Below are 22,713 nucleotides of genomic sequence, written 5' to 3'. Positions count from 1 at the left end.
TGTAATAAATTCTGTGTAGTTTGTGAGTGCATTTTCTTGAGGCAGCAAACCAAGTTTAAACCGTCAGGTGAAAGTATATTTTGAACAACGAAGAGTCTTGCAGGATATCGGGGCGCTTCCAAACGACCAGTTTATTGAGTGTTCATTCTGATTGGTTTGCAGGGAGGTTGTGTGATGTTGGGTTAAGCAAATATCCCATACTTTCTGCTGCACGTTCCCCTCACTTTCCTTATTGCAAAAAGTCCATGTTTTGAGACTGGTTTGTTGCGCAAGAGCACCAAATTGACTGTCGTTGCAGAACCTGAACCTACCTTTATGTGAATGAATCCCACTCACAAAATAGCAACAACAGTCTGTTAGGTCTTTTAGTCTGCACAAGCAAATGTCAAAAAATTGTATGGGTTTTTAAGCAAACACAAACAAAATGACCTTTATACCCTTAGCCAGCAGTGTTTGTTTTTCCTGTTGTCTCTAGACATTACACAGTTAAAATTCAAACATATTACTTAACGTGACCCCTCCACTGAGAATATTGGGCAGCTGATATAAGAAAGTCTTGATTTCTTGGAAAGTGTCTCTATTTGTTGAGCCTTTAATTACTTTCCTGTGTGTGGTGAGATGCTCATTGCTATAAGAAAGATACTATTTCCCCACATGTTCAGAGAAATTGGGGTTGTCCTTAAGGTGCCATAAGATCCTGTGGTTTGTGGTAGATTTGTCATAGTGGGGAAAATGTCCACTCACCTATGCTGGGGCACCTGATTTTCACAGATCTCCGTCATCCCTAAGCCCTGCACCTCCTTCCCCCACCCCCAAATCTAGTCGTTTAGTTGTGTCTGACTCTTCGTGACCCCATGGACCAGAGTACACCAAGCCCTCCTGTCTTCCACTGCCTCCCGCAGTTTGGTCAAACTCATGCTGGTAGCTTCAACAACGCTGCCCAACCATCTTGTCCTCTGTCATCCCCTTCTCCTTGTGCCCTCAATCTTTCCCAACATCAGGGTTGGGAGCCTTCTCTTCTCATGAAGTGGCCAAAGTATTCAGGATCTGTCCTTCCAGTGAGCACTCAGGGCTGATTTCCTTAAGAATGGAGAGGTTTGATCTTCTTGCAGTCCATGGGACTCTCAAGAGTCTCCTCCAGCACCATAATTCAAAAGCATCAATTCTTCGGCGATCAGCCTTCTTTATGGTCCAGCTCTCCCTTCTACTCCTAAAATGGGCTAACTGAGCCGCTACTTGTTTGCATAGGAACCTGGGCAAGCTACTCTGTCCACTTACACTCAAGTGTGACTTATATTGGTGCTAGATAATACAACATTGCAGCACCTCTTCCAGGGAATTTCTCATGAGATCATTCAATGCTAGAGCATTGAACAGGATCGGGAAATTTGTACTGCGGCGAAACTGCTACTCATTTAATTTTGGGGAAGATTGTGGGTGCTGTCCTGAATGTGGGGCAAGTCAAGATTGCCCCCACCTCTGTTCATGGAGCCCACCTAGGATGGTCCTACACAGTGGTGTTGACTGCAAGGTAGAGTGGAAAATGCCACCCACCGCCTTATTAAAATGGCAAAATCTATTTCTATCTGTGTGTGGGTGAATTGGGGGTGGCTAGAGGGGCTATTAACCTGGCTGTTAATTTTTTCCTTAGATCATACTCAGTGATCCACATTAAATGTACACATACCAGAAATGGTCTGCCATTTTCCGACTGGTTTGGGGGCTTACAGAGGCGACTGGAAGGTGTTTTGGTTTGGCATTAAGACATGATTCATGGACATTCCAAACCAACCTCTTGTGCCTAAGCACGATGACTGCAAATCTATGACTAAACTTTCCTAATAATTTATGTTTTAGTCATATATGAAGCTTCGTATTTTTAGTATACTGTATATATCTAAGTTATTTTTTTTTTAAAAAAAAAACACCTCTTGCTGTAGCAGGAGGGAAAATCCTCCTCATCATTTATATTTCATCACTCCAGTTCCTCTCCCCCACCCCCACCCCAATTTATCAGCAGCAAAATACATTTTGCATTCTCCTTCCCTTCCATCCCAACCTCACTTATGGATAGTGTTAGATTTGGGTGGGGGGACATATTTGAACCCCCAAATAAGAGGCAAAGCACATACTGATATCCGGCAAATTCTGCTAAAAACATTTTTTGTTTCAGGAAGCCCAGCCCGATATGTAGAAGTTACATGTGTTTTATTTCCTTTTAGCTGCTGTTGATGTCAATAATCTTTTGAATATTTGTAAATACCAGTTTTTCAACTGTTTTTTTTTAAACTGGCAATTTCAATGTTTTATATTTTTGTAAACGGCTTAGAGGTTTTCTCGCAATAAGCGGCACATGCATTTTATTTAATGACCAAATAGAGGTCAAGATTTGCATCATATTTGCATATGCTAATGTATAGGTGTAGGTGAAAATTTATAAAGGGCGAGTGTCATTTAAACAGAAATGCATCACAGTTTCACTTCCCTTTCTCCCCCCCCCATAGATGTTTTTTGTTTCACTGCCCATTTAAAAATAATTAATTTGATACAGTGTTGGTGACTTGGTTCTGTATTCTACTCTTTCATAACTTTATGATGCGTTAATGATTTTATGGTACAATGCCGTGGTATTTTTTTAAACAAAGCTGGAACAGAGTGAGGCACCTTCCCCTGTGGGCAAATTTTAGTCACCCAAAAGGGTGGGATTTGCATAAGCTTGACCCAGTTCACTGGCACAAACCATTGCAATGAAGCTCCAGTTCAGTGGGGCTGTTACATAATGTCTGCAATCAATGTGTTAGGAATGAAAAGTTGGGTTGTATACAAGTAAGTTCTAATCAAGGGTATACCCACTGAAACCAATAGTCCTACGTTAGTCATGCCCATTGACTCCCATGAGTCTAGAACTATCAGCCCAATAAACCTCTAGGGAGTGGCAGACTGTTTAGACGGGGGTTAGGTACACGCCATAAATGTAAAGCACACTTGCACGTTGCTTCCCCCTTGAAAGAATCATGGGAACTGTACTTTACTCCCTCGCAGAGCTACAATTCCCAGCACCCTCAGCAAACTACAGTTCCCAGTTGGGGAAAGCCCAGGTGCTTTCTATTGCTGTGTTTGGGGATCTTCCTGCTTATTAGCTTTTATTATTATTATTACAGTGGTACCTCGGGTGAAGTACTTAATTCGTTCTGGAGGTCTGTTCTTAACCTGAAACTGTTCTTAATCTGAAGCACCACTTTAGCTAATGGGGCCTCCTGCTGCTGCTGCGCCGCCACCACCGCGCGATTTCTGTTCTCATCCCATCTTAAACTCAAGGTACTATTTCTGGGTTAGCGGAGTCTGTAACCTGAAGCGAATGTAACCCGAGGTACCACTGTAGTATTATTATTACTACTACTACTACTACTACTGATAATAATAATAATTAATAATATTACCCTGCCCATCTGACTGGGTTGTCCCAGCCACTCTGGGCGACTTCCAACAGAATATAAAAACACAATGAGACATCAAACATTGAAAGCTATATAGGGCTGCCTTCACACTCTTTGCGGCTTGGATTGTGTGCGCATCTCTGTGTGTTACATGGCAGGGAGTGGGGTGGAATGTCATTTAGAGCTGCCATATATCTGGATTTTCCCAAACATTACCTGGATTTCAAAGGTGAAACTTTTGGTGGTTTCCTTTAAAAAAAAACACACCAAACAAACCAGCTTAGCATCTTTCTGGGTGTCCCGGTTTTCATTTTTTGAAATATGGCCACCCTATTATCCTTCGAATTTTCCACCTCAGATATCCAAAGGTTTTAGACATGCTGTGTGAATAAGTTTCTCACAGCCATCCATGAGTTCTTTGGTGTTTCTCTCCCCCCCCCTTTTCTGGCCATCCGTCCCAAGTCTTTCTGTTTCTGTCCCCTTCTCGCTTTCTCTGAAAATAGAAGCTGCGTCTATTTCTGAACCGGAAGCTCGTGTAGGGGAGGGGAGTGAGGTAGAGGGATTGGGTGGGGGCCGGGGGGCAAGAGGGAAGTGGCGAGGTAGAGAATTTGGTAAAGGTCAGGGGGGGTAAGAAGGAAACAGAGCTGTTTTTGCATCTGTCGCCGTCACTTCAAGCCGCTTAGCTTGAAGAACGAAAAGATGGAGCGAGTGTCACTTGGATGGAGCTGTTCTGCTGTGAGTGTGTGTGTGTGCGGGGAATGTCCTGGAAATATATTGACCGCTGGAAAGTAGATCATAGCACTGAACTATTAGGGCTGGGTGCAGTAATTGATGAAGCCAGCTGGAATACAGACAAGATTATCTCCTGTGGGAAGAGATAAGGAGTCAAAGGGCTTCTTCTATGCAGCATTGGAACCCAGGCTGCCCCGCCCCATTACTACAACAGTTCTCTTTGGGATAAGCATTTAGGCTCCGCTTCCCTGCTTAAGTTTTGAGCCACAAAGACTCCTGGGGGGTTTTATGGCCTCCTCCAGACGATTCCAAGGAAGCAGACGATAAAAAAATGTATTGCCGTTTCCTTGAATTATCACACAGAGATCACTTGCTCACGGGGCTGTTGTGAGGAAATAAATAATCTTGATGTCCCATGCGCACCCTCAAATTATCTGGTGGAACAATGGAATCCAAACAAGGCAACATAGGTTACGTCCGCACCACACATTTAAATCACATTTGTACACTTTTAACAGTCCTGGCTTCCCTAGAGAATGGTAGTTTACAGAGCAACAGTTCCCAGCACTCTTCGCAAACTGCAGTTTCCTGGATTCTTTGGGGGAAACTATGCTTTGAACCTAAAGTCAATGTGAACCTTAGTTACCTCCTCCACATCCACCATTCTTCCTCCCAAGGAGTTCCTCCTTTCTGTATTTGGAAGATAAGTCCCTCTGCCTCCTCCTGCATAGACTGTCAAGCCTAGATAAATGATGGGAGAGGTTATAACAGTGCAATCCCATGCATATCTACTCAGGAGTAAGTCTCATTGAGGTGAATGTGGATGGTTTCTTGTTAAGTATGTATGGGATTGCAGTCTAAGTGGTATAAAGGCTTTCCCACAATTCCTCTTGTCCCGCTGCTTCCATGTGCCCTCCCCAACAAAACCTGCTCTTTAGTGCTCAATCGCAGCAAACAACAATTCAGGTTTTCTCTGGATTGACGTTTGCTCCGATTTAGCAGTAAAGAGCAGCTTTCCCCTGGGAAACGAGTGGGGCACAGGGAAAACTGTGCCTAGAAAGTGTGGGTGAAGCTGAAAACTCTGCAGGGGGTTGGACTAGAGGACCCTTGGGGTCCTTGCCAACTCTGATTTTAGGTGTGAGATTCATGGAGGTGTGGGCAAGCCCAGGCTTCTTGTTCTGAATATCAGCTCATGGAATCAAGCAAAACACTTGCAGCTTTTTCTTTCCCCTTCATGTAAATTAATGGGTTGGAGTTTATTGTCTCAGACGAATGCAGGACAGATAGCTCTAGCAGCGCCCATTCACCCAGCTAGCTAAAGATGAAAGTTTGATCTCTTGTTTATCTCCACCATATTGAAAGTTTGCTGTTCAGAAGTACAATATGACTGAGATGCTGAAGATTACAATCTTTGGTTTATTATCTCCATCGTGCTCTTTGAGCTTCTGGCTGGTCACAATCTGGAGGCAGAAGGCTGGGGTTTCACAGACTTTTTTTGCTCTGAGGCAGTGTTTATGTGGTTATTCCAGTTTGAATAATTGCGTAGGGACTGCAGTTTGAATTCAGGGCAGCGGCTCTTAACAACTGATGTTAGTACATTCATTTTGAAAACTTCTTGTGCCTTAACCTCAAAACAACCAACCCAGCAATGTGGGGCTATTTTATTCCTGTTTTACAAAAGGTTGTGTTTTCTCTCTCCCCTTCCCTCCGCAACGCTGTTTAGGAGGATGTTCCCATTTCTGAGCTTCAACATCTCTGGACTGGACCCTGTCGCCCATTACAGCATCTTTGTGGACATTGTGTTAGTGGATCAACATCATTGGCGATACCAAGGCGGGAAATGGGTGCAGTGCGGCAAAGCAGAAGGAAATATGCCAGGTATGAGGGAGGAATTATCTTCCAGTGCAGAGTTAGACATATTAGCCCATGGGTAGGGAATCTGCAAAATCCACAGTTGGGCCATGACTTTATTAGGACTAACCAGAATGTCACAGAACAGCAGCAAACTTTTGAATTCCCCAGTGCTTGAAATCCTGCCACAGTTTTGTGACCACTTCCTATTGACAAGTGTTCTTTCAACTTAGGTCTTCCTATGTTTGTTGGACTACAGTTCCCATCATCCCCAGCCAGGTCAGTCAGGGGAGAGAGGCGATGGGAATTGTAGTCCAACATCATCTGAGGAAAAACATTGCTACAGAACACATTTCCTTTGTTCCCCCTTCATTCCTTCATCATGGCTAGCTTCTTTATATATGTTTTCCCATGGTAAACCATTCTCAGAAAGTAGCTCACATCAGGAAAGTTTGCATAATAAAAAAAAACATTTTTATTCACTTTTTACATTTATATACCACCTTTATATTCCAAGGTGGTGTATATGGTCCCCCCCCCCCATTTCAGCCTTACAACAACCCTGTGAGGTAGGTGAGGCTGAGAGGCAGTGACTGACCCGAGGGGCTTCATGGCTGAGTGGGAATTCGAACCCTGCTCTCCCAGGTGCTGGTACAATGCTCTAACCATTATGTCACACTGGCTCTAAAATATAGCGCCATTTCAAGAAAACCAACCGTTGCAAAACATAACAGCATTTAAATAGTCATTAAAAAATTAGATTGGCAATTGAAGAGCTCATATTAACAAATATACACTAAGGCTAAACATTTCACTAACAATTTAGCCTAAATAATAATAATAATTTTTTATTTATACCCCGCCCTCCCCAGCCAAGGCCGGGCTCAGGGCAGCTAACAAGCAATAATAAAAACAAGTTGAATGAATGCAACTTAAAAACAAGATTAAAATACAGCATTAAAATATTGAAACAAAATATTAAAATGCAGCCTCATCACAGGAGGAGAAAGGAAAAATAAAAAAAGAAAGAGGGAGAGGGAATAAAATTGGCTCCAAGCCAAAGGCCAAGCGGAACAACTCTGTCTTACAGGCCCTGCGGAAAGAAATCAGATCCTGCAGGGCCCTGGTCTCATGAGGCAGAGCGTTCCACCAGGCCGGAGCCAGAGTTGAAAAGGCCCTGGCTCTGGTTGAAGCCAATCTAACTTCCTTGGGGCCCAGGACCACTAGGGTGTTGCTATTTATGGACCTTGAGGCTCTCCGTGGGGCATACTGGGAGAAATACAAGAATAATCCTCCTCGGCAGCTCAGTTGGCAGAGCTTGAGACTCTTCATCTCAGAGTTATGGGTTCAAGCCTCATGTTGGGCAAAAGATTCCTGCATTGCAGGAGGATGGAATAGATTACCCGTCATGGTCTCTTTCAACTCTACAATTCTATGATGACACAAATACCAGCTAAATGTTGCCCCCAACAACAACTGTTAAATTACTTGGGGCCTTATCCTGCTAGGCTGCATGGAAATGAGCCAGACAGAAAAGCAACATCTGGGTTTTGCAGGACTCGTGCAAAGTGAGGGGAAAGCACTCTGCAAATTCTTGTGGGATTTCTTGCATTTACTTCACGTGTGAATCTTGCGCCAAATTCAACGTAATGACTCTCCTCCAAAAAGTTGTATATGAAAGTTCTAACCATGAGAAAATTTGAAGAATTTTGAATATGGGCAATTGTTCTAATCTAGCTGGGTTATTTAAGACCTTTTTCGGCGGGAGCCCAAATTCAGCCTTTCGTTCTTGGTGGCAGTTTTCAATTAGACCCTAAATGAATTTGGCAAGGGAAAGTTCTGAAGTCCCTCCCCCCTTTTCTCCTACGCATGAATTTGCTGAGCGGTGGGTGGGTGGGGAGACTTTTATTTTCCCCTAATGTGGATTCCCTTTTATTTAACTGATAATTTATTTACTTGAACTTATAGTCCTCAAGTCTTACATACCCAGGGCAGTTTAGAGCATTCGCAGAGAACTTTTGAACAAAGGCATCACAGCAGTTTTAACTAAAAAAAAAAAAAATTAAATCTAACCAAATACTTTTGGAAATGAAATCACAGTACATCTTTTTTTTTTTTAGTCCAGCAGCTCTGCCTTTGCCCTGTTTGCTCTGCAGCGCCCCCACCTCCCCATTCTCAGGAGCTACAGCCCCATCTGGTGGTCCAAAGAAGAAACTGAATCGCTTCATTGTTAAAGCACAGTGCTCTGCACAGAACCAACGTTTTGATAATGTTTTGCATTTTCTTTGCTACTACCTAAACCACTAGTCTGCACCCCATGCATTTAGTATTAAGAGCTGAGTATCCAGGGCAGAGGACATGACTTTCTGTTTAACTTGAATGCTGGCACCTTTCTTTTTAACGCTCAAGAATATAACTACATGCTCTCTTCAGGGAAACTTGCCTTATGTTATATACCCATGTCCTTTGCATTATACACCCATGTCCTTTGCGTGCCAAGCAAAGGCCTTCTTTTGTTTTCCCAGAGCTTTTTAAATATTAGCTGAACATGGTTTTAACCTGCTGTGATGTATTAACTCTGCCGTTTTTAATTCAGCTTCTTGAGCATTTATTGTTTGAATGGTTTATAATGTTAACAGTCCTTGAAGTTATCTGTACATCAGGGGCAGGATGTAAGTTTAAGAAGAAACACACACACACAGAGACACACACACACAAACACAAACACACAGAGTGAACAAATAACCAAATGAAATATTATAATTCACTTTCAGTAAATTTATTTTACAGATCAGTCCATGTCATAGCTCTCAACCTTTCCCTTTTCTTGCGAGGAATTCTATTCGGAATAAGGGAATTTCCCTTTAAGAAAAGGGGAAAGTTGACAGCTATGGTCCACGTGAATCATTAAACCCTTTCAAAGTACACAAAAAATATTTTTCTTTCGCTTTTTACGTTGTACACTCCTTACACCATCTTGGTTTGCTGGGATCAATGCATACATTTTGCTCTATATTTGAGAGATTCACCTACTGACCCCCCCCCCTAAATTCTACGCAATGACTTATGTTTAATCTTCCATCTGTCCAACAGCAGGCATTTAAAGTTCGCTGTGATTCTTGCCTCTTCCACCTGCAACGGGAATCTGAAATGATAGTCCCGCTGGTGATCTTATCTTGGACAAGGTCATTAATTTGCTTCCTATTGGGCCTGGCTCCATAATGCAGGGCTGGGAGGGGGGCAGAGATGAAACCCGCAGCAATGACTGCCCCCAGTTGCTGCTGCTGCTACGTGCCCACTCCCATCTGCCTGCACTGCTTCAGCTGCCAGCCTCTCTTTCACAATCATAGGCTTACCCACCTGCAGTACCATAATTGGACAGGAGCTGAGCAGCTACCTGGCACCCATCCTATTATGCCAGGTGGGCAAGGTGTCAGTTCAGCCAGGTGTGTGCACCCCAGTGTGCTTAACACCAGGCCTGGCTTCTCTGTGCTATGCTACAAGCTCTTAAACAATTTTCAACACTGCTTATTTACCACGACTTCCAACAAGAAACCCTTGGCATGATTGTTGGAGCTAAGGAAGAGCTCTCAGCAGTCCCACAGTCCAGCAATTCCTTAGGGTTCTTTGTGTTAGAATTCCTGCTCCATGATTGCAGTCATGGGATTGTTGACTTTCACATGACAGTATATGTTTTGACTCCACAGAGTGGGAAGTGACGGAGATAGGATGCTTGTGTTACTGTGTTCCTTGAAGTGGGACTCTTGTCCTTTGTTCTTTCTCTTTGCTGTCTGATACTAGAGAGAGAGAGGGAGCCATGTTGCAGTGCACCGTGTGTGTTTATATGTAAATAAAGTAGATTAGCCAAAATGCTGAGTTGCTGGGGTTCTGTCACGCAAGCTGCGAAGACTCTGCGAATCCCTAAGTGTGTCTGTTGGCATCGGTCGCTGTGATGTTCGGGCAGAATAAAGCTTCTGAAGCTCCCGAACGAAAGACCAGAAGGCATGTGTCTCTGCCAGAGTCCTACTCAAGTGTAGGACGAGCTCCTGACACTTTGTAGGACAATCTAGCTGGAGTGATTTCGAAGCAGTTTAAATGTTTGTTGTGTAGATCAACGCTAGGGCTGTCTGCTTTGACCTGGACCTAGGCAATAAGGCTGAGAGATGCCTACTAGAAATGCCCTCTTTCCGGCAGGGAATCGCACGTACATGCACCCAGATTCTCCCAACACCGGAGCCCACTGGATGCGGCAGGAGATCTCCTTCGGGAAGCTGAAGCTCACCAATAACAAAGGAGCGTCCAACAATGTCACACAGGTAATGGTGGCTTCCTAAATCAGTTTTCTCCTCCAAACAAAACAAAATCAGGAGAGTTAATGTCATGGAATATACTGACAAAATGTTATTCATAGATCTTGTGCCTTGTCCTGTTTGTCCGACAGATGATCGTGCTACAGTCCTTGCACAAGTACCAGCCCCGTCTACATGTCACTGAGGCCAAGGACGGCGAGGTGGACAAAGTACACCCTTCCATCTGTAGCCAGACCTTCACCTTCCCCGAGACTCAGTTCATTGCTGTTACAGCGTACCAGAATGCTGACGTGAGTTTGCAGTCTCGGTCACGACTGCTCACTGTTTGGATAACAGATGGGATAGAAGGGGTCGGGTCGGGTCTGGGAAATAGGGTCATATTGGTCTGTGCAGGATTTGGGAACTGAGGTATGCATTCACCTGGAATCTGTGAGTGCGGGTTTTTCATATTTCGGCATCGGTGTAACCTCAGAACATGCCGAAAATATTTGAAACTCGAGTGCTTCTGAGCATAAGCGAGAGTGTAGAGGAAGGGGAGCTGTGTTGCTTGCCACAAGTTTCTATAATGCACTAGTTAATACATACCTATGATATTTGTGTAGCCATATAAACTTATCACGGTAGGCTTGCTAACTAGGATGAAAATAACTTTCTGCCTGTGGCAAAACGTTCCTGGCAAAAAGACATTTTTTCTTAATTGAGGGGTGATGTCCTCCTCAACAACAGAGTAACAACTTGTGTGTTTATTGCACATAATCTGATAGCCCGTAAAAGCTCACAGAAGACAGATTCTACCACCTCCGTAGGCAGTGATGATGTTGACTGACACCAAATGTTTAACATAGCTTTATAAAGATACTAAAAGCTATGGTGCTTGTGACTTCATAAACAAGAAGTGGGAGAGTTCAAACCATAGTTTAGTGTGATGATAACAAGCCACAGAAAGCCTTGCGCCCACCAACCCCACCCAAATCTACCTTTCTCTTTTACTTAGCCACAGCTTTGTAGTGTTATCTAAAACAGCTTATTTTAAGTTCAGGTAGGTAGCCGTGTTGGTCTGATGCAGTCAAAATAAATAAATGTTTTATTTATGTTTTAACATTTTGACATTTGCCATCCTGGGCTTCTTTGAGACAGAAGGTGAGATAGAAATTTAATAGGGAATAACTATAAATGACAATAATAATCCGACCTGGCAAGATGTGCTTAATGTTGACCATGGTTTGTTGGAAACAAGCCAACTGTAAACCATGGTTAATTTAGCATGACATCCAAAAGTGATTCCTTGGTTTACAGACGCTCTCTTGTTTAGAGATCTTCAATGGCAGAAAGTTGTGCTTGTGAGCAAAACGGGTTGGGGTACATGGAAGGCACAGACAGGATTATAAATGCATTACTAGATCACTGTTTGCTCTGGTCACTCACATTCCACACTCCCACACCTGACACAGTGGATTTCTGTGCAGCAGCTACAAAATGTGAAGAAATGTGCTTTCATTCATCCCATCATTCACTACATCGGTACCCAAATCCCATCATGATGGGAATTGGTGGCAGGAATAAAGGAGGTAGAGGAATGGAAGCAGATAAAAGGCTTAGAAGGAATTTGGGAGTATATGGGGTGCAATGAGGTACATCTGTTTTTCTGGTACTGAACTTCAGAACAATAGCTTTCTTCTTTGTTTTCGCTTAGATCACCCAGCTGAAGATAGACCACAATCCTTTTGCTAAAGGCTTCCGGGACAACTTTGATTCGTAAGTCTCTCTTCTACTTGCCCAATGTCAATTTGGCTTGCCTGTTTTAGTATACGTTGGTCCCAGGGGGGAGACTACTGTGGCAATGTCCCGATTTCAATTTTTAAACTCTGCATCAGAATCCTGCAAAAATTTCTCACATTCTCCTACACCCACCTACTTCAACCGTTTCTGTTAAGAGCTAGGTTTTTCCCCCCTTCTAGCACCTGGGGGGAATATTTCATACAGCAGATCAGTTCAGGTAGCACACCAAACCATGGATCTAAAGGAAGCTTTAACTATGGTTTGGCACGATTCCATAATGACAAACTGTGGCCTTCAAATAAAGACAGCAAAGCCAAGAAGCAGAAGCTGTGGTTTGAAGTGGGTTTTGAAAGCGGTGTGCTGTCCCATTTAAGACATTAACTTCCTGTTTCGCCCTGTCCATTTCCTGTCCTCCAGGATGTACACCACGGCCGAAGGAGACCGCACAACTCCATCCCCGCCCAGTGCCGCCAGCTGCCAGCAGCTCCTCACCAGCAGCCGCTTCCAGCCCTTCTTGCACGATCAGTACACGCTCCCTCAGAGCCGCTTCTACAACAGGGAGCGGGCCCCTCTGCCTCTGCCGCCCAAGGAGACCCACCACTGGTATTTCGCTTCCCAGCAGCCCCCCTCCGGCCCTCTGGAATACGGCACCTACGAGGGCGACTTCAGAGGGAACAAATTCATGCCGTACGGGATGAAGCCCTTTGCCCTGCAGGCGGCGCCGCACCCCTCCTTGCCCTATTACCAGGAGCATCCCTTTGGGCCCCCTGCCACCTGGAGCTCCCCACCTCAGTATCACCACCCCAAGCCCACCCCGGGGACCTTGAGCTGGTTCCGGCCCATGAGGGACTTGCAGGCGGTGCCCCCTGCCGACGAGAAAGGGAAGGACAGTGAAGGCTGGGCCGAGCCCGGCTCTGTGAAGTCGGCCGATTCCTCGGACTCCGGGCTGTACGAAGCCGAGTGCAAGCGCCGTCGTGTGTCTCCCTACGTCTCCAGCGCCGAGAGCTCCCCGCCCATCCGCAACGGGGAGCTCTATGACAAAGAAGGAGGGGATGGGGGCTATTATGGCTTCTATGGCAACTGAAGTGGGAAGGCGGGATAGAAACCTGTGAGGGAAACACGGGGTGGGGGTGGGGGCCTTCTCACCATCCAGCTCTCCTCCGTTCATATCAGGGGTAACCTGTAAAAAGGAAAATGGACAGCCCCCCTTCTTGGTTTGGGGAAAAGTTTTGCACCTTTATGGGCACTTCCGGAAATAATGACGATGGCATAAATGAAGCTGTATGTAGTTGTATCTCCCTGCCCTCCGCCCCTGTTCAGCCACTTCCAGGTGCTAGTCTGCTGGTGTTAAAACATGCCCTCCCCTTTGCGGACAGATGCCTGCATGGTGGCGGCGAGTTCAGATCTTGGGCTTGTGTTCAGACCCGAAGAGCTTTCACTCATTTGTGCAGTAGCGCAGCCTGGGCTTGCCAGGGCAGCTTCCTGTCTCCGCTCCCACCCACGTTTAGTTCTGAGGCTGTGTCACTGGGGAGAACAGAAGCAAAATTTCTTAAGAGATTCAAAGCCCAGGGAGAAATTCGGAAATAAAAATCCAACTTTGGGTGGGATGGGTTTTGAAAGCCACATGGTGCTTGTCGGGTTAAACTCAACTCTGATCCAGCCAAGGAAATCTGCGTAGAGAAGCAGGCTTCGTTGTACTCCTCACTTGCTGAATTGGGAAACACAGGGGGAAAACTAGATGTGTGTCTGTATGAGATCGTCCCGCTGTGGTGCATTGATTAGAATGGGGTAGGCGTTCCAGTGTATATTTTGAGGGCATATCCCCTCCCGTGCTCCTGCACACCTATTCATACATTGACATCACATGAAACAAGATCCAGATTGAGATGATTACATTCATACTCTAGTTTCCCCAGCATGCCTATTTGGGATTCCTGGGTGGGGAGCAGCTAGAAATCAGGAAAATTTGCTTGAGAAAAATTCTGCCCTTGAAATTCATTGCAGTTCTGAGACTTTGTTTGCAAAATCAGTATCTTTTGGCCCACTTCAGAGAGGGACTGGGAACCTCGAGCATGAATCAGATGCAATTCAACACAGGCCAGAATGCACATTTGAGTTCTAATCATGTCTGTCCACACCACATTGCATTCAATGCAATGAGTTTGTGAATGTGCATTTAAAAGGCATTCCCACATCCTCGCTCTGGAGTCGTGTGCAATTATCATTATAGGTGATGATACGTAGTTTGGGGCAAGAGAACTGCTACCCCTGAGGCAGCAGCCTGCGTTCACTTCAGCCAGAAATCTGGGATGTCACAGCCATGCTCCCTTACAAATGCTCTTGGGCCATTCATGGGTCGCCATTTCTCAAGTAAACTGTGAATTTCACACATCTGAGATAAATACTCTGTTTTAAGCTCCCTGGGTTTGACAAGAGGGTGCTGGCTGCCTTCCCATTCTCAGTTCAGCCCTAGAACATGTAAAAAAGCCAGAGGTTAAAGCCAGCTCTGGAGTTCTTCATCCCAGCCTAGCCAATGGTTTGAGAACATGTGATAATGCAAACCACCCATTTTTGCTAACCAGTGCTTTTTTTCTTTGAAAAAGAGCTGCTGGCACTCAACATGAACACCTCCCTCGTTCTCTTATAATGGCAATGGCGCCCACTTGAGTTCCGTCAAGTTCCAGCTGGGAAAAAAAGCCCTGCTAACTAACCAGCATATTCTCAGATGGGCATCTCCCAGTACTGCCTTCAGGCAGACTTGGAACTGCTGAAACACCTTCCTCCATCTCTTGGGATTTCAAGAATCAGAATTCAAGGTCCAAGAACATGTGGAAAGATTCCTGGGGATCAAAGAAACATCAGGGTGGGGGTGGGGATAGCCCTGCAACATGGACTCTCTTCAAACAGCGTCAGACCTGACATACCTGGGCAATACAGGAAGCGCTGGTGCCGTGAACAGCTGACACCCATCAAAAGCAACAACAGAACAGGCCATAGGTGGGAATTATGCAGCACAAAGCTTTGCCTGCCTTTTTCTCTCCCCCCCACCCGCTTCCTACATGCCAGACAACAGCCATGAGCCCTCAATGAAGGCCAGTGCCCCAAATTAGTAAATGAAACCAGCAGGGATGGCAAACCTATGGACGTCCAGATAATTGCTTGACTACAAGTCCCACCCTCCCTGACCATTGGCCACAGGGGCTGGGGCTGCTGGGAGTTGGAGTCCGACAACACCTGAAGAGCCACAGGTTTCCTCATCCCTGGTATAAAGGGACAGGTTTCTCAGGTAGCCCTCTTGTGCCAGATGTGGAGATGCCTATGCACAGAGATTGGAGGAGAAGTGAACTGGGGGGGAAACAACCTCTTGTACAGATCCATAGGGGGTTATCCATACACAAAGCCCCTTGGCTAATTTTTGTAGCATTGTGCCTCACTGTTTAGCTGTGTGTGCCGCAGAGCACACGCTTTGATTTGGTGAGATCCCCAAAGCGGAAGGCAATTGCAAAGGGGCAAGTCATCTGGGCATCTTCGCATGCATGCCTCCCTAGAAATAAAACAAGAGACACCATACATTTCAATGGGGCAGGTCTACAATGAAGAGTGGATTGTGTCCAGAATGATCATATTTAAAGCCCTCCGTAATTAGTTTTATGGAAAGCAGGAGGCAAAGACATAGGTTGTATTTTTATACTTCCACTTCCTCCTCTAAAGAGATTTCCTCTCCCCCTTCCCTCCCTCAAATCTTGGTGGTATTTTATAATCCTGGAAAGACTTGATGGTCATTTGGTGAAGTGAATTTTAATTATGCTAGACAATCAAATGGGACACTCTCTCCCCTTTTAAGCGCTCCCCGTGGCTCGGCAAACCCAGCTGAGTTTCTCGGAGGCGGAGGGGGGAGTTAGGCTCAGCTCTCCTAACTGTTTACACTCTTAAAACAAAAAAAAATATGTAGATGTAAAAGACACAACGGTCTTTGTGGTGTTTTGAGGTTCTCTCTTTTTTATTTTTCAAGACAACAAAAATTCTTGACATTTGCAAATATTTATTGAAAGCAGTGTACAGGCTGCCTGTTGAGTTTTCGTTTTGGCTTAAGAATTTCTTTAAATAAACTGTAAAGCTGTTAGTTCTTTGGGTGTCTCTCCACGTGCCAAATGCAGCCTGTCATGTCTGTCAAATTTATTCTGCCTGGATCAGGAAGGTACCTATTATTTATATTTTAAGACAGTAGCCCCATCTTTAGTTCGGAGATAGTATTGAGGTACCTCACTGGGTCATGGCTAGGACGCCAAGCATTATTGTTTACTTGTCTACAGGAAAAGAAACTTAAATTATCTGTGCCAAGTTGCCTTATGCCCACTCTCCACCAGCAGGCTCACGTCCAGACCAAGCCATTCGTTGCTTCTCCCCCCAAGTGGATTCACCTCATGAGCCAAAGTCGTGTGCTCCAGCATTCCTTGCAACATAGCAGAGGCTAATGTCCCCCCCCCCCAAAAAAAAATATTGGGAAGTGTGGTTTGTAAAGGATGCTGAGTGTTGGGAATTGCAGCTCTCTGAGGGGAATAGGGGTCTTCTAACAACTCTGCACCCTTAAAGTTCCCAAGATTCTTTGGGGGAAAACTATGACTGTTTAAAGTGATATCATACGGCTTTAAAGGTTTGGTGCAGGCATGGCCCTTATTATGATAAATTATAATACAGTGGTACCTCAGGTTAAGTACTTAATTCGTTTGTACTTAACCTGAAACTGTTCTTAACCTGAAGCACCACTTTAGCTAATGGGGCCTCCTGCTGCTAGCGCACCGCTGGAGCACAATTTCTGTTCTCATCCTGAAACAAAGTTCTTAACCCGAGGTACTATTTCTGGGTTAGCGGAGTCTGTAACCTGAAGCATATGTAACCTGAAGCGTATGTAACCCAAGGTACCACTGTAATTTATTATTTATACATCGCCCATCTGGCCAGGCCTCCCAAGCCACTCTGGGCGGCTCCCAACAGAATATTAAAAACACTATAAAACATCAAACATTAAAAACTTCCCTGAACAGGGCTGGCTTCAGATGTCTTCTAAAAGTCAGAGTAGTTTATTTCTTTGACAACTGATGGGAGGGCGTTCCATAGGGCAGACACCACTATTGAGAAGGCCCTCTGCCTGGTTCCCTGTAACTTTGCTTCTCTCAGTGAGGGAACCACCAGAAGGCCCTCAGAGCTGAACCTCAGTGTCCGGGAAGAACGATGGGGGTGGAGACGCTCCTTCAGGTATACAAGGTTGAGGACGTTTAGGGCTTTAAAGGTCAGCACCAACACTTTGACTGGTGCTCGGAAATGTACTGAGAGCCATTGTAGTTAAGTACTTCCTCTGGCTGCTTGTCTCTGCTAATCCAGCAAGTGGTAGACTTTCCTGCACCATGGCAGGGCTGGTGGCTGCAGTACCACGCATCTGTCAAAATGATCTTAAACTGGCGCTGTAGCACAGTATCTTTGGCAGTGATTCACCCTTTTGAACCTTTCCACAACCATAGATTTATGAGGTGACATCTGCCCACTACCTGCAATATGGGCTTGATTTTTTTATTTTATTTTTTTAAATGGCTCCTATTCGAGAGTTGCTTTTAGGAGGAGAATACGTACTGTGCACATTGAGCAGTCAAAAAAGGGCATATGAATGGTGGTTTTTTGTTTTTGTTTTAAACTACCATTCAATTAGGGTGGTGCTGTGGGTTAAACCACAGAGCCTAGGACTTGCCGATCAGAAGATCGGCAGTTCAAATCCCCGCGACTGGGTGAGCTCCTGTTTCTTGGTCCTGCTCCTGCCAATCTAGCAGTTCGAAAGCACATCAAAGTGCAAGGAGATAAATAGGTACCGCTCCGGCGGGAAGGTAAATGGTGTTTCCATACACTACTCTGGTTCACCAGAAGTGGCTTAGACATGCTGGCCACATGACCCGGAAGCTGTATGCCGGCTCCCTCGGCCAATAAAGCGAGATGAGCGCCGCAATCCCAGAGTCGGCCACGACTGGACCTAATGGTCAGGGGTCCCTTTATCTTACCTTTACTATTCAATTATTGATGGTGAGGGACAAGCAGTTGATCACACATGCTTGCCGACTGAGGAGGATGAACAAAATGGCCGCCACACGTTGGAACTTTTCTGAAATCTTTGTTTTTTATTATTGGACACGCCGTGGAGTGTTCAAGCCACAACACAAAGACAGAACAGAGGCCAGTCAACATGGACGCAGAAGACGGAACGGCGGCTCATCACTGGACCAGCCAGGTGAGGTGAACGAAGAGCAGGCCGACCTGCTTTGTGGGCCAGACGAGACATTAAAGACAACCAGCACACAGAAAGGAGGGGCAGACAACAAGACAAGACACCAGTCTGGATCTGTTGGACAAGAAATCTTCAGGAAGGGGCAGAGAGGGAGGAGCGAATAACAGGGAATAAATTAAAGCTCCTCCTCCTATGCAGCGATTATCAAAACCCTTTCAGGAAGTATCTCTTAAAATAAAATAGATCAAAGCTGAAAAGTGAGGCTCAGTTTCCAACAGTGTGCAAACCCCACCCTCCCCCAGCAAGGAAGGGAACCAAAGTGCTTTGTAGACATTCAGTTAATGATGTCGCCCACTTCAGACCCACGTAAATGGTGAGGCTGGGCCAGTAAACAAGAAAAAAGCAGGAAAAGGTTATGACCACCTCGGGGTGAGTTGGGCAGCACAGTGGTGAACTGCAGTAAAAGAACATAGTCTGGACGCTAAAAATATATAAAGCTGTGATGTCCCTAGGCTGCCCTGCATCCAGATTGGGAATTCAGAGAACTGAGGGCTGCTTCACAGGTTGCATTTCTCCACTTCGGCAGTAGATGTTCATTTTCGTAACGCTGGGAGAGCTCAGACAGGTTTGCAGGATATAGGAGCATGGAAGATGGACCTAGGAGTTCTGCATGATGGTCTCACACTTGTGCCTGAACTTTGTAACTTCATAAAGACATGCAGCATTTTCCAGTTACAGTACTTCCCGAAACAGAGTTTGAAAACTGGGTGGGGGGATGAAACCAGGAACAAAAACCATAAAATTGGAAAGCTAGGTGTGAACAGAGCCATTGGACTGAGCTTGCAACACCTTGTAACCCACCAAGCCAAATTAACCATGTGTACTGCAACCCCTCTGGGGTTCAATAAACCTGGAAATGCAACAATAGCAGGGACTGTCAAGCACTCGCTGGTCTTCATTGGCTTGGTGGGCCACAACTCGTGTGGGCCTGCTCTAGACTCAGCCAGAACTTCCTCCTTTCTTCCCTCCCTTCAAAACAGGACCCGAGCCTCAGGATAGTCCATATTCCTCTTGCCACAGCTGAGAAAGAGATCGGAATATGTGTTTTGCTCCCATGATACACACACACCTCTACATTCAATCATAATCGAGGCAGCTTTGCATATCACAAGTTCTGATAGACCCTGACCTGATGCTGAGGTACAAATTTCTGCAAAGGATTGTGGGAGTGTCGTTGTTTCCCCACTTTTTAAAATTATTGCTTCAAATGCTGAAGGGCAGTGGGGAGGAGGAGAACGGCTTAAAATCCTAGCAAACAGGGAGGGAAGGAGATACCAGAGATGGGGTGATGAAGGGAAACAAAACACACATACACACAATGTCCTGATTCAATGCTATAAGCCCCAACAGTGGCCCAGAACTCAGAGGACTTCCTTAAGGCGTGGGGAAAAGTCCTGGAGTCTCCACCATACCAGGCATCTCTGGCTAAGAGCGACATTAACCCAAATCCCGTCCTACATCCGCCTTGCGGGGAGAAAGAGAGTTGCCTCAGAGGGCTACCACAGCTTCACATATTATAATCTGCTCCTGGAGCAGGAATTCCTAACTTAGGCCAGGCTTTACCTCAAAACCACCACCAGGAGCGACTTGAAAACAACCAAAAAAACAGGAGGGGAGGGAGGGCGCGACCAGCCACCCCCCAGAAGGAAACTACTAGGTAGTCGGAAGGACCCAAAACATCCGGTATCCAGGCTTCGCTGTGCAAACAACCACTCCACACTGGAGCACACATTTGCCACTGTTCTCTGAGCAAAAGGCAGGCTTCAAAAATTTAAAGAGCGCTTTCCCATTTTCAAGTTGCTTAGGGGGGCGTCCAGTCTCGCTGCTCCTGCCCCGGAGCCGGTTTGCGACTCGGCGGGTGTTAAAGTGCTTCCTGTCGGCATCCGCGGCAACCCAAGGCTCCACACCAAGGTCTGCCTAGCCAGCAGGCATCAGTTTTGAGGAGGCGAGATGGACCACAGTCGCCTTCCTCAGGTGTGCAAGGGGGGTAGGGCTGCTTTGGAAGTGCATGGCGCAACACCGAAAGGCGTCCCTCCGCTTCACGAGGTGCTGGTAATCCCAGGATTGCATGCCTTGATCACCTTTGTGCTTATCTAGCAGGGGGTCCTTGCTGTCTGGTCTCCTACCCCCCGCCCAACCCCCCTGCTTTGGGAGATGGCGGGCAGACACAGCCGCTCCCGTAGTTGCTAACCGCTACCACAAGACAGCACTGTCCATATTGCTGAAGCCAGGCTCCGCCCTCAGCTTCCAGTAGCTGCTGTTGGTTAACCAGGATTCTTTGCCATTTGCATCCACTTGTCGCCTGCCAGGAAGAAGGAAGAAGAAAAGGAGCCCGTTAGAAGTCAGGGTTAACGGTTTGGTGAGGGGAGATGCATCTGGAGCCGCTACCAATTCATGTTTCAAAAGCAGGGCATGTTTTGATTCACCCCTCGGAAGCTGGGAACTAGGATGTTGACAGGATGCAACCTATGGTGTGTGTGTGTGTGTGTGTGTGTGTGTGTGTGTGTGTGTAGTCTATATGCTTACAAAAATAAAAAAGAATCATGTCCCAAAAAAGGATGAATCCCGCAACCTGTATATAAGTGCAAATCAAGGAAGACTACATGTTTAATTTTAATTTTGCATCCTCTGCTCTGCTTCTATACATGGCAAGGAGACTCGAGTTCCACCTCCTCGCAACAGGACACTTTGCTTCACCAACCATGGTTAACTCCTGGTTTGCTAAATAAACCACAGCTTACATGAACCATGGGTTGGCGTTTATGTAAAAACCTGGCCATAGGCTCCATGGAGGAAGAAACAACAGGAAGCAAAGGAGGAAGTACCTGAAGAAGCGTGCCTGATGAAGAATGTTGTTATCCTCCATCACCCGACGCCGGTCTCGCTGCAACTGCTCGATTCGCCGCTTCTGCGACTCTGCAGCCTGCACATTTCCCTCTTCTAGGTACCTGGATAAGTGGGGAGGAGAAGGGCGCCAAACCCAGTCGTATTCCTTTCCTTTTCATATCAAAAACTTGTGTGTGCACGTCTATGGGGTGTAAATGGCAGCCAGGATATGCAGGAAAGCTTACGATGGCCTTGCGTTTTTTATGTTCGCTCATTTCCCTAATTTTTGTGTATATCAGCTTTAGCATGGATGCTGCAAAAACAGGGATTTCTATGAACAGAAGCTGCCTTGAACACCTTACCAGCAGAAAAGTAGGCTATCTGACACAAAAGAGGAAAAGACAGTCCCCAATAGCTTTCCTGCCCTCACCTTTGGTCAGGTCTCAGGCGCGTATCTGTGGAGGGAAGGAGACGCTTGAGCTCCGGCGTTAACTCGTTGAGCTCCAAGGCAAACTGAGTGAAACCATAGTTCTTCTCGAAGTCTCGAGGCATGGGGTCTGGAAGTGGCAGGGGAGAAACAAGGCAGAGAGAGAAAGATTTCAGAAGATCAGGTGCCCACCACCCACTTACTCTGACAGGTTGATCCTACCTAAATCTCTCAAAAGCTGTGGATTGTATTGGTTGCTGGTCATGCAAAGTGGCCTGAGATGAGAGTGGGGACTGGTTGCTGAATTTACATAGGGCTACCAAAAGGAAGGTGCTTCTTGCCAGAATAAGCACCGTTTTCACTAATGTTTGCTTTGTTGCTTTGTGGCCCAGAGTTAGATGAACAGAATTTGTTTTTATTTTCTGCCTGCCTCAAAGGTTGTATCCCACGTTCTTAAAGTCATGCACTATCACATAACAACTGCCATGGTCTGTTGCATATTTATGTTCCCACATTCATCCTCGAAGGCATGTTAAGCAAGGCAACCTTTCCCGTTTCCTTAGAATGGGGTATGCTGATTGCTAGACAAGCAAATAGGTCTGAGATGTGGGAGGGGATTAGGACAACAGCTGCTGATGTCACAAAGGATTCTATGCTTCCCAGAAGAACAGGAAGATTTCTTTCTTGCAGTTCCTTTCTGTTATGGACCAATGCAATAAATAATTTGTTCCTATGCCGTTCTTATGGGATGAGGGTGTTAAAACTGGGAGCTCTCTCTGGGAAAGGTCCCCAAGCAAAGTCTATTACTTTCCTCGCCTCCTCAGATTCCAGGATATCACTCCCACTCAGACGGCAAAAGTGGTTCAGGAAAAGATGGGCAAACAGATTAACAAATGCATGGAAGAATGCTATACACGATAAGGATCCATTTGATGGTGGCTCTTGCACAGTTTCCATTCCTTTCAATAGGGCTTCCCCAGGAGAACACCTTAGTGATTTGCGCTCCATGGGTCAGATCAG

At 45.8% G+C, this 22,713-nt stretch overlaps 2 protein-coding genes across 4 annotated transcripts in view; one reads left to right on the top strand and one right to left on the bottom strand.

Annotated features, from left to right (window-relative positions):
- Nucleotides 1-14,301, top strand: part of TBX21 (T-box transcription factor 21) — a 51,813-nt gene extending 37,512 nt beyond the window's left edge. The window contains exons 2-6 of the mRNA XM_053362029.1: nucleotides 5,893-6,047; nucleotides 10,215-10,336; nucleotides 10,462-10,620; nucleotides 12,024-12,085; nucleotides 12,527-14,301. Of these exons, the coding sequence (XP_053218004.1) occupies nucleotides 5,893-6,047; nucleotides 10,215-10,336; nucleotides 10,462-10,620; nucleotides 12,024-12,085; nucleotides 12,527-13,193 (1,165 nt within the window). The 3' untranslated portion in view covers nucleotides 13,194-14,301. The remainder of the gene's footprint in view (nucleotides 1-5,892; nucleotides 6,048-10,214; nucleotides 10,337-10,461; nucleotides 10,621-12,023; nucleotides 12,086-12,526) is intronic.
- Nucleotides 14,302-18,253: 3,952 nt separating this feature from the next.
- The window catches only part of OSBPL7 (oxysterol binding protein like 7), a 35,673-nt gene continuing 31,213 nt past the window's right edge, over nucleotides 18,254-22,713 (bottom strand). For 2 of the 3 annotated variants that reach the window (XM_053361288.1, XM_053361289.1), the window contains exons 21-23: nucleotides 21,697-21,823; nucleotides 21,266-21,388; nucleotides 18,254-20,742 (exon numbers count right to left, since the gene is read on the bottom strand). In XM_053361288.1, the coding sequence (XP_053217263.1) occupies nucleotides 20,634-20,742; nucleotides 21,266-21,388; nucleotides 21,697-21,823 (359 nt within the window). In that variant the 3' untranslated portion in view covers nucleotides 18,254-20,633. Of the gene's footprint in view, nucleotides 20,743-21,265; nucleotides 21,389-21,696; nucleotides 21,824-22,713 lie in introns of those variants that run through there. The other variant, XR_008327247.1, reaches the window with a different exon arrangement.

Source organism: Podarcis raffonei, chromosome 13 (genome assembly GCF_027172205.1).
Source record: "Podarcis raffonei isolate rPodRaf1 chromosome 13, rPodRaf1.pri, whole genome shotgun sequence".
Taxonomy (NCBI): domain Eukaryota; kingdom Metazoa; phylum Chordata; class Lepidosauria; order Squamata; family Lacertidae; genus Podarcis; species Podarcis raffonei.
Note: the sequence above shows the minus strand (reverse complement) of the source record. Positions and strands in the feature narration are given on the sequence as shown.